Source organism: Giraffa tippelskirchi, chromosome 14 (assembly GCF_054371585.1).
Source record: "Giraffa tippelskirchi isolate mGirTip1 chromosome 14, T2T-mGirTip1v1.2.pri, whole genome shotgun sequence".
NCBI classification, from domain to species: domain Eukaryota; kingdom Metazoa; phylum Chordata; class Mammalia; order Artiodactyla; family Giraffidae; genus Giraffa; species Giraffa tippelskirchi.
In genome coordinates, this window is record NC_137288.1 from 67,399,984 (window position 1) to 67,412,201 (window position 12,218).

The 12,218-nt window shown below is 39.0% G+C and overlaps 1 protein-coding gene across 24 annotated transcripts in view; it reads left to right on the forward strand.

Moving 5' to 3' along the window:
- The window catches only part of WDR7 (WD repeat domain 7), a 373,254-nt gene that overhangs the window by 249,919 nt on the left and 111,117 nt on the right, over nt 1-12,218 (forward strand). For all 24 annotated transcript variants that reach the window (XM_081562306.1, XM_081562297.1, XM_081562301.1 and 21 more), the window contains one exon: nt 10,920-11,106. In XM_081562306.1, coding sequence (XP_081418432.1) covers nt 10,920-11,106 — 187 coding nt within the window. The remainder of the gene's footprint in view (nt 1-10,919; nt 11,107-12,218) is intronic.

Consider the following 12,218-nt stretch of genomic DNA (forward strand, 5'->3'; position numbering starts at 1 on the left):
TAAAGCCAAATCATTAAAAATGAGTGAGAAGTTTGAAAAAAAAAAGGTCTTATAGAGGAAGCTACTTTGAAGGATACTCTGTAATCACTCATGTAAACATGCATTCCTGAAGTGTAATAGCATGTGTATGTTTCTTTTTTGCTTTAAATGAGCGTAAATTATTATCTATGATTTTTAGGTGTGATCCTGGTTGCTTCTATAGCTCAGATAGTTCAGAAATTCATTGTGTTACAGGGTATTGCACTTTATCTTGAACGGATCAGAGCATCCTTATTTGTAGAAGAGATGGGATTTTGTGATTGGAATGACTTCTCCTTTATTAGATTGTGTGTTAATATATTTCTATGTGTCCTTTATGTCAAAAAAATGTGTATCACCCCCCACCCCACCAAGTTTTTTTTTGGAAATATATTTGTCCTCCTTGTTTGACATTAACATCTATTCCCAAAGAGCTCTGTTGCAGATTTTCATGGAGCTTCGTTGATGCTTCGTTGATGGCTCTTCTGTAAACATAGCAGCACCCCTTTCATCCCAGGATTCTGAATACAGGCTTGGCTGCTCCTGCAAGGCTGCTGTTTACTGGCGAGTTCCCATTAACACAGCCACGACTCCTGGGTTAGATAATGGACTCAAAGGTTAAGAGCAGAGGATCTCAACAGCTCCAATCAGCAGGGCTTTTCCAGGGCTAATTACCTCTTTGCTGCGCTGACTCTAATGTGACATGTTTATTGCCTTAACTAACAACTCATTAGCTTAGTTGATGTTTTTGTCAATATTAATTCGTTCATTTAAGCCAAGTCAAAGCTTAAACAAAGATGTCCAGACTGAGAAACGGGCAGCAGAGTGACTTTTGTTTGCTGATCTTTTTTTTTTTTTTCCTCCCTTACTCAACCTCAATAAAATAAATGTGTAGAAAGGAAACATTTAGAGTGCTTATATTGAGAACGTTGGTATTCCTTTGCCTGCATGTAGAACAATTCTGACTTTATTTCTCCTGTAGTTATTCTGCATTCCATGTCACAGCTTACTTAATAGTTAGTATCTACTAAGGGCCACTATGTTTCCCCCATGGCTCAGCGGTAAAGAATTTGCCTGCAGTGCTGGAGATGCAGAAGACATAGGTTCGATCCCTGGGTCAGGAAGATCCCCTGGAGGAGGGCGTGGGAACCCACTCCAGTATTCTTGCCTGGAGAATCCCATGGACTTAGGAGCCTGGCAGGCTACAGTCCACTAGGTTGCAAAGAGTTGGACACGACTGAAGCGACTAAGCACGCACACCAGGGCAACTCTTTTCACTCTTCGACCGTGTATCTATAAAGGGTTAATGTTCAGCAGCGCCTTGTTCCCGTTGAATGTTTTACTGTGGTTATTAGAAAAGAGATTAAGTAATTTTTCATATTATTTTACTCTCCACCAGACTGCCTATAAAATTACTTTGAGATTTATCTTATAATGATCACAAACTTCCTTAATTAGCCTGTGTGAATTATTTAAAAAGTGGAAGCAGTTATGAAGTTATATCAAGTGTTTTTGCCATACTTTTGGTTATCGTTAATAGTATTTATTAAAGAATGTCATTGTTTTGATTTTATGTGTTTGTAAATAATAGCTAAATTCTAGAAGCCTGAGAGTAGTACACATGGATAACGTAGCTGAGCATGAGCCCTTGATTGAGTAGGGGGTCGATTGCTTTGGAGACACATCAGCATCTTCTGAATCCTGTAATACATTGGCCCAATGCCTCTCACATGATGTTAATGGTATACAGATGACCGGAAATGGTTAAAATCAAAAGCCAGTGGAACTGTAGTGTTAGGAGAGTTTCATCTTTGAAAAAGGCCAGTCTCTGCTTAGAAGGCCAGAGACTCACACTGGTTGGTTGGTTTCTGGAGGTGATCAGGCCTAGAGAAGGCTGACAGAAGCTATGCATAGAAAGTGGTAAGAAATACATGTTGTATAAACCAGAGAAACTCCTGTTTCCTCCATCTTCCTAGAGAGCATTCCACAGATACCAAATTGTTGTCAGTAGTCATGAGAACTCACTGTCCCAGAAGATAAAAATACTTTAATTTGTGCAGTTGCCTGTTGTCTTTTGCAGAGTGCTTCCCTCTCTGTCACTTTCTGGGCTCTTGGTCTGCCTTCTTTTTCTTTACAGGACTTAGTACTACTCAACATACCTATGTGTTCATTTGGTTGTTTTGTCCCAGCTAGAATATAAGTTTCACGAGAGCTTCATAAGGTTCAACTTGGTTGACCTGTGTCTTAGAACCATGCCTGGTCCCCAGCAGGCCTGGGAAATAATGGGTCAATGAAAGGATCACCCAGCTATTAGGTGCCAGAGCTAGAACTTGAACCCCTGTTCTCTTGCTTTACCCTCCTCGCCTCCCCCCAACCATTCATGACATTGAACAACCACACACCTTGGGAAAAGGACATAGAAGTATTTAGATCATTCAACTAAAGATTCCATAGGAAAAAAGAAAGGATTCCATAGATACATGGATTTTTTATTTTTTTACTTCTTTGACATCATAAACATCTACTTCTACTATTTCACTTCTTTATTGCTTATCTGCAAATTGTCAGTCAGCACTTTTTACCTTCCTTACGGAGGAAAAGAGCCTTATGCAGCAAGTAATATCCTTTTGTTTATGTGAAGGTAAAACTCTTATTTTGGTCTTCCACCCAAAATACATGAAATAGCAAAAACAAAATGAGATTAAATTTCACTGTATGACACAACTTAATTTGGAACTCAAACAGGAAAAAAAAAATGTCCTTTCAACCAAGCAGCATTGGCTTTTATACTCTTCTGATTGTAGGACGAGAAACAGCTACTTTCTTTGAATCAGAATTGTTTTGACTAAGCTGATATCACATTAATAAGTTTTAAAATAACTTCCTAGTTTAACAAAACAATTTTATGCCTTTTAGTAAATGAAATGATGACTTGGTTTCTATGCAATACAGGATGTAAAAAGTTCAAAAGTTGTTTTTTATAGCTATTAAAGCCTCTTATTATAGAAGTGTTTATTATTCTATGTCCACGAATAATGCACATTGTATTGGGATTATTTTTAATCAAATCATGTACCTGTATAAAGCCAAGGAATAGAATTCTAGATGGCACTCTGCCATCCTGGTTCTTTGATGAACATTAGCAAGTGGGAAAAGGCTTCATTCAGTTGATTATACTTTGAAATAAGTGGCCAATCATTATTAATTCATTTTGCACTCATTGTAATGGTACAAATCATCATAAATTCATTTGGTTTAAAGTGCATATAATATGTTCTCCCACAGGAAGTTCTTGTAATTGGGCTATTAATTAGTACATTTTTTAAATATGACCTTTTTTTTCTCCTTCTGTACTCTTCAGAGCCAAGGAAGTTAGCGACCATTTCTTTATTAATGACTTTCTTTTAAGTATGATGAACCAGTTTATCTAAACTAGGCCTGTTAACTAGCCGAGTACTCAGTCGCTCAGTCGTGTCCGACTCTTTGCGACCCCAAGGACAGTAGCCCACCAGGCTCCTCTGTCCATGGGATCCTCCAAGCAAGAATGCTGGAGTGGGTTGCCATTTCCTTCTCCAGTTAACTAGCCGAAGAGGGGCCCAAACCCAAGAAAATGATTCCATATATTGCCTACCAGCAGGACAATAGCAGTAATTGTCAGTGATCTTGAAGGGCTCTTAGAAAATTCTCTGAAATGCTTTGGTTTTATAATAATTCCAGTAAGAAAATCTCATTCTCTCTTGGTAAACATAGTTTGACTGTGGCTTCTATTTTAATTTCTAATTCTTAGACAGTCTCCCTATAGCCCCTGGTTTCCTATAAACATCATGTGCCATAACATCAGGAGAAGGCAATGGCACCCCACTCCAGTCCTCTTGCCTGGAAAAATCCCATGGACGGAGGAGTCTGGTGGGCTGCAGTCCATAGGGTCGCTAAGAGTCGGACACGACTGAGCGACTTCACTTTCACTTTTCCTTTTCATGCACTGGAGAAGGAAATGGCAACCCACTCCAGTGTTCTTGCCTGGAGAATCCTAGGGATGGCGGAGCCTGGTGGGCTGCCGTCTGTGGGGTTGCACAGAGTCGGACGACTGAAGCGACTTAGCAGCAGCAGCCATAACATCCAGGTCCCCTTGACTCCAGCAGGCGGGCACTTGGCAATTGAGGTCCCCTCCCCGGTCCTTCTGCATGGTCCTTCCCTGTCTCCTGCTTCAGCCCCTTCAGTTATCCAGTGCCTTCTTCATTGGGTTGTACCAGTTGCTAGAGGGCTTATGACAGCTGGTTGCAGAACAATGAGACCTTCATGCTTCAAGAGGAGCATGTAAGGGAAAACTTAGTCCAAAAAGAAAAGAAAAATTGCAAATGCAAAGGTGGGAAAAATATCATTGATTTTAAAACTTTTTAAATGATCTTTTCTTATTTAGTGCCATTTCAGCACAAATAGAAACTGGGTTAAAAAAATAATACACACTTCATGTTTGTGCCATGAACATGTCGTGTTAGTAGAATCTGTGCTTATATGAAAATAAAGATTTGAGTTAGTATTAAAAATGTTTTGTTAGTATGTTTAACTGACAGTTAACTGTGTGCATGTGTGTTTTAAGTGAGTAAAATAAGTCATTTTTTTTTCATTATGTTTTGAACAGTGTGCTAACATTGTTCTTTGTGCTATGGAGAGCTCAGGGTACCATCAATTTAGTTTCTATACTTGCATTAGAAATGCGAAAGGAGAAAAAGTGGAATAGAATCAATAATATAAAAGTGTTATTTATTATCAAATGATGCTGAAAACAATACCTGATGCTTATAGAAATATATAACTATAGTTCTTTATAATTAATAGGGTTGTCTTATAATAGTTATTCATTAAATGTAGAGTGCATTAATAAAGTGAGCCTACACTTTGTGATAAGGAGAGAAAAATAATCCATAAAGCAAATTCATTATTTCCTAAGTAACAGTCTCAGAGCATGTGTGTGTGTGTGTGTGCGTGCGTGTGTATGTGTGTGTATTGACATGTATTGTTAATCTTTTGAAAGAGTTGGTCATCATAACCAGCCAGATAGGGTAAAAATGTTTTAAGTTGGCATTTTTCCTTGGTCAGTTCATGACAGGACAGCAGTCATCTTGCCAGAGCAACAAGTTAGCCATAGTATATGGCTATACCCACAGCTTGCATAGGCTTTATTTTGCTATCTCTGTGTCAATCCTTTTCTCATTTTTAGCATGTTGCTGTTACAGCAAAGTGTAAATATTTTCTTGCAGCATTGTGCTTCTGTAGCACTTTAAAAAAAATGGTAAGATTAAAATAGGAACACTTTTAAAAAAACAGCTTGAGATAAGCTTGAGATAAAGCAGCACTAAAATATGAGCTATTGTTATTACTCTTGACTGCATGACAACGGAATTACTTTCTCAACAGCTGGAGGGTCTAAGTTAATTGTGATTTATCCAATGCTGGATTTTAGTGTTTCCTGCTTTTTAACAGGCTTTGTCTTGATTTGATTTCTAGTCAGTGTTCTGAGCCAGTCTACATTTTGTAGTTCATTTGCACATTTGGCTAGACATACAGAGTGGTGATGGGGTGGGGCGGAAGGTGCTACATGTTTAATTCCCACCATAAAGCTGCCACAGTGTCTGTACTGTACCCATCTTACTGGTAAGAAGGACTAGTCGTCTGTTAACCTGCCGTGAATATGGTCGCAGGTTGACTTGAATAATGCTGAATTCCGTCCTGTGACAAGTTGAGTTAGGAATCTCTTGGCAGTCTCAGTGAAAAACCAGTGGCCAGTAATGGGACTTCTCGGCTGCGAGTCTTTGAGTGGGAAAGGACCACACAGTTCCTCAGGACAGTGCAAACAGCGGTTATAACAAACAGCGGTTTTTTCAAAACTTTCTGAGATCATCCTTTCGGGCGTGCTCAGTTGTGTCTGACTCTTTGCAGCCCCATGGACTGTAGCCCGCCAGGCTCCTCTGTCCATGGAATGTTCCAGGCAAGAATACTGGAGTGGGTTGCCATTTCCTACTGCAGGGGATGTTCCCGACCCAGGGATCGAAACTGCAGCTCTTGTTTCACCTGCATTAGCGGCAGATTCTTTTACCACTGAGCCATCTGGAAAGCCCTCTGATATCATGGGCCAGTAAAATTTCCAAAAATAAAATTTGGGAGTATTTAGCAGAACTTTGTTTTATTTTGCTGAGTGCAAACATTAAAAAATACCACTATCTATCTTTATCATTTTATATAAAAAAATTTTATTCACCAAAAAAGTAGTAAGTACATAACCTTAGAATAAGCACTGTTTTAAACTGAATAAATTTAGCTTTATGAAAAAACAGTCATTAAATTATTTATGTTTTTACCATTTCACCAGAGAGGCATAGAAGCATGGACATGGACCAGCACAGGTTTGTAGCAGATTCTTGGAAATTTGTGATCTATGCATAATTTTACTGACCATGCTGGGTGCACACTGTATAAAGTAATTTTCAGTATTTGCCAAAGCAAGAATTATGTATTAAGTACTTACTGAATTTATAAATCATGGTGATAAGCCTCATGCGAAAAAAAAAAGTTTTTTAATGAAAATTTCATATGACCCAGGGAATTTACTCATTTGGCAGATGTGAAAAAGTAATAAAATTAGCTTTGGACTAATTTTGGAATTAATTAGCTTTGGAATAAATAACCAAAGATGCCATATTGTTGTTTGTTAAACGTATAGATAATAATTGCTCTCATAAAAAGAATTTCATTCTAAGGGAAGCAGAGAAGACCTGGCAGAAATTGCCAGCTACCAAGCGCAACCCGCTCCAGTATTCTTGCCTGGAAAATTCCATGGACAGAGGACTCTGGCAGGCTACAGTCCATGGAGTCGCAAAGAGTCAGACACAAATGAGCAACTGAGTGCACGCGTGTGCACACACACACACACACATACAACTGCATACTGTTCTCCTTTCACATGTGAACAAAGCCTCAGAATTGTTGAAGATGACATTGTGGTTGGATAACAAACTACATTTCCCATCCTTCCCACCCTTCCTTGAACTGGGGGGATTATTATGTAATTTCAGTCCGTGAAATGTAGTTAGATTTTACTGGGGGCTTGACTTACCGGGCACATGTCCTTCTGCCTGCAGCCTTCTGCCTCTTCCTGCTGGGAAGGCAGTTGCAGTACTGGATATGCCATCAACCATTTAGTGGACGTGATACAGCTAAGATAGAGTCAAGATAATGACGACTTGGTATAGCTGTATTTAGCTGTTGAACCAGTAATAGCAACCTTGTCATTGTGTGAGAAAAGATAAAACATATCATTTGTTTAATCTTCTGTTTTGGTAGAGTGTCATGAATAAAACATGGTTGTAAAGACATAAGTTGTGTTCAGAGATGTCTACTGGTCACATTGCCCATGGCCTGAGCCACAGGGGCCTGCAGCTAACCACTTGTCATCCACAGGTCTCAGTTATCTCATCTAAAACACAGGAATAGATCATTGTTTTCTAAGATCTTTTCGACTTGAAAATGCTATGATTCTAATTCGTCCAATTGGCTGGGGATAAGTAGATCAGAATTTAAGAGGCCTTGCCCCTTTCTGAAAATCTAATCAAACCTCTCCTTCACTTAGAACTTTCCTGTGATTCCCCACTGTCACCAGAATAAACAAACTCTCGGCATAGCACGTAAGGCCCTTTGCGATCAGGCTCTGATAGCGTGTCCTGCCTCGTGTCTCTTTGTTCTATTTCATCCACTTTCTCCTCTTTTGCCTCTTGCCTATCACCCCAACCCTTTCCCTTTCCTCTGACAAATTTTCCAGCCCTGTTGAACTGTGTGTAACCCCTTGGTCTGGTCGTGTTCCCTCTCATCTCCTGGTCTTTAGACTTGCTATTGTCTCTGCCTACAATATTTTTTTTCCCCCTACTCCTCTCCCGTGAGTGACTTAAGTCCTACTTAGTCTTTACGTTTGGTTATTCAGTTCACCTTTCCCTTCTTATATCCCTAAGATCAGATTAAGTGCCCCTGTTAAGTTCTGTCTTGATGCCTTGAGCTTATAAATATTCTAAAACTCTTCGTAATATATTCGGATTGCCTGTTTGCTCACCTGTATCCTGAGCTAGAATGAATTTCCTTGAAAACAACTGAGTCTTGTTCTCTTTTGTCTCCCCAGTGCTTAGTATGCTGTAGCAATACTCTGTAAATAGTTCTTACAGGAATCTTGGGATGGAAGGGTTGGGGCCAAATTGCGAGGAGTCTTGAACGGATATCAGGCCAGTTAAACTTCTTAATGCTGCCGCTGGGAAAGCCTTTTACAGAAGACGCGGTCACAGCGGCAGATGGCGGCGTGCTTCCCCACCTTGCTTACTCAGTGAGGTCATGTTCCTTGACTGTGGGACAGTGGGGCACTTATGTAAAATAAGTTAATGTATGCTTTTGTACAGAGTTAGATTCCATCTTGTACAGATTAAAATACAACCTTTATTATTTTAGAAAAGTTCTGAGATAAAATTCATAAAGTTCTGTCACAAGTTTTTTTGTTCTTTTTTCTGTCAATAGAGAAAGTACTGTCATTGTCTTAATTTTAGCTTTTTTATCACCTTGGTCCATATTGCTTAGCACCTAAATCATATGGAGTCATAAGTTAGATAAACTCTAAATTACAGAATACAAGTTAAAAAGGAATAAATGTACCTGTCACTTATCATATAAACCATTTTTTTTAAAAGTCTGGTTCTTTAGTATCAACAGAAAGAATATATGATACAGAAATTTGAATCCTTAGATATCTTCAGATCATAAGTGTCAGTATTTCTGGTAACATCCAAGTCATAAGCATGTTATTAATCAACAAGGCTAGAAATCAGAGGGAGAAGGTGATGGCACCCCACTCCAGTACTCTTGCCCGGAAAATCCCATGGACGGAGGAGCCTGGTAGGCTGCAGTCCATGGGGTCGCTAAGAGTCAGACACGACTGAGCGACTTCACTTTCACTTTTCACTTTCATGCGTTGGAGAAAGAAATGGCAACCCACTCCAGTGTTCTTGCCTGGAGAATCCCAGGGATGGCAGAGCCTGGTGGGCTGCCGTCTATGGGGTCGCACAGAGTCGGACACGACTGAAGCGACTTAGCAGCAGCAGCAGTAGAAATCCAAAGGTTTAACTTAGAAATCCTCTTTATCTTCTCTTATTTACATGTTTTGTTGGGAATAAGTTGTGAGAGACAGATGTGGAATTTTAACATCTGTGTGTCTTTATAACTCCCAAACAGATCATTGAAAAAAAAAAATCAGACACTTATTAATAGATTTAAAGTCTGTGTGTTAAATAGATCATTTTCTTCTCTGCTTCTCTTGATGCCTCCCCAGATGGTAGAAACTGCCCTGCCAGAGCTGTCAAGGTCTTTGCTTTGTTTTGTTGTTTAGTCGCTAAAGTCGTGTCTGACTCTGCAACCCCATGGACTGTAACCCACCAGGCTCCTCTGTCCATGGGATATCCCAGGCAAGAATACTGGAGTGGGTTGCCATTTTCTTCTCCAGGGGATCTTTACGACCCAGGGGTCGAACTTGTGTCTCCTGCATTGGCGGATTCTTTACCATGAAGCCAACAGGGAAGCCATCCTTCTATTTACCCCCATTTCAATCCATTTTCGTTTAACAATTGGCTATAACATAAAAGTGAGCAAATGCTTTTATTTGTTGAGTGCATTAAATCAAAGTTCATATGCTATGTTCTGAATTTTGGAAACAGACAAGTTCAACCTTATTCAGAATGAGCCCTGATTGCCCTTCATGCAACACATGCTGATGTAGCCCTTGGCAGTACACTTTATGTGTTTTTTTATTCATTTAACACTCTGGCCCTTCACAATAGCTATTATTATCCCCATTTTGCAGATAAGGAAACTGAGCTTCACTGAGTATCTTCCTAAGTCTAACCCCTTAGTAAATTATCAAACTGGTTAATACTCTGTTAAATCTGAAAACTCTGTTCCCTTTAAACAGTATGCTATACAGTGATATGATTTACAAACCGTTTTGTTTCTTCTCCTCAAAAACAAATACAAAAACTTCTTCTGATTTGCAGTTTGTTCTTTACAGTCACTAGTGGTTTTTTTGTTTTGTTTTTAATGTCAAAATGCCTTTGGAAGTAGATGAGCTTTTGCAGCTTAAACACTATCAGGTTTACATATACAAATGGTCAGCTTGATCTTCAACATAAAGGAATATGTATAGATCAAAATCCAAATCATGTCTTCAGGTTTAGAAGTAGCATTGAGCTATTTTTAAAAGAAGTGTAACAAACTAATGTAAAGAATTGACCAGGTACTTGACATCATCTGTTATCAGTACATGAGAATGTAGAGGCACATATATGCTTGGCCTGGGTTAGGGAGAGACTTTTAAAAGCTACACATTCTACCTTCTCCATTTCTCAGTCCTGGTGATAATCATTGCCTGTGATGAGGCACATTATTGATGAAGTGTCACATATAAACTCTGTTAGATGTAGAAGAAAGTTGAAGAAATACCGTCTTACATTATTTGAAACCATCTCCATTTCACAGAATGCTGAGTAGGGAGAAAACTGTTCGGAAGTTTAGACTCACTGATATGTTTTGAAATTATATGTACTTATTTACATATAGTTATTATATAATTACAACCCTTTAGAATTTAGTAGAAAATATTGCCATCTAACTTATCTCTTTAAAGAAATCAGATACTCCCTTTAAAGTACATGGTTAAGCGAACTGTAAACTTGAGATCTTTTATAGTCTTACTATTCAAAACCCCTTTTCATTAAAGAAGATAAATCCAAAGTGGTTTATATTTTGAAAATACAGTTCAAAGAAAACATCACAAAGAAAATTACGTTATCCCTCTGTCTTTCATTTTGTAATTTTAGGTAAGGCCCTGACATTTCTTCTGCTGCAGCCGCCAAGCCCTAAGCTTCCTCCACACAGTACAATCCGAAGAACAGCCATTGATCTGATTGGACGTGGTTTCACAGTGTGGGAGCCTTACATGGATGTGTCTGCTGTCCTTATGGGTCTTCTCGAACTTTGTGCTGATGCCGAGAAACAACTTGCCAAGTACGTGCTCCATTTCAGTTCATTTGGCTTCTGTTGGTTTTGTTTTGTTTTAGCAGAGGTCATTGATTATATTTTTTTTATAATTTTTAAATTTATAAAAATAATTTTCGGGGGGGCATTTTTAATGGACCAAAAAATAGACCAGTATCTCAATATTTGAAATTTTGGAAGTAGACAATGAAAGGGAGATACATTTCTGTAATTTTAATACAATTGAGATTTAGCTTTAAGCCGATGAATGATTTACCTGTGACATGGTTTTAAATTTATTTTTATTGCACTTTGAGATATTATCAGCTAATAATAGTATAAACATCATATATAAAGAAAATAATACATATGGTTGCTCAAAATGTTGTACTGATACAATACACGGTCCAGTTGTTGGGGGAATTACTCCTTTGCACTCATGATAATTTTTAAACCTACTTTGTTGAGGTTTCATTTGCACACAGTAGACAGTCAGCCATCAGGGGGTTGCAGTGGTCCAGGGAAGCAGGGATGAGAGCAGTGGGCAAGGAAGAGGAGCCGAGGCAGTTCCTAAAATGAAGCTGAGGCCGGTGCTAGACGTCAGTATTGACTTGAGAACCCAGCCTCCTGACTCCTGGAGGAAGTCTTTTTTGTTTTGTTTCGGTGGTGTAAATTACATAGAATATGAATTTGACCACTAAATCCCTCTCAAAGGATACAGTTCAGTGACATTGACGCACTCACAGTTATGCAGTCATGAGCGCTCCCTGGTTCCCAGGTGTGGTCACCCCATGGAAGCTCCACGTCCATGGAGAAGTCACTTCCCCTTCTCTCCTCCCAGCAGCCCCTGATGATCTTCCGTCTCTGAGATTGCCTTTTGTGGATGTTTCACATAAATGGAATTGTATAGTATGTGGCCTTTTGTGTCTGACCTCTTTCACTTAGCGTAATGATTCCAAGATCCGTTCATGTTGCAGCCTCTTTTCAGTACTTCTTTTCTTTGTATGGTTGAGCAATATCCCATTCTATTGATATACCACATTTTATTTCTCTATCCATTGATGGTCATTTGGGTTGTTTCTACTCTATTCCACTGTTGTGAATAGAGCTGCTATGAAAATTCAAATTCATGTAGATGTATT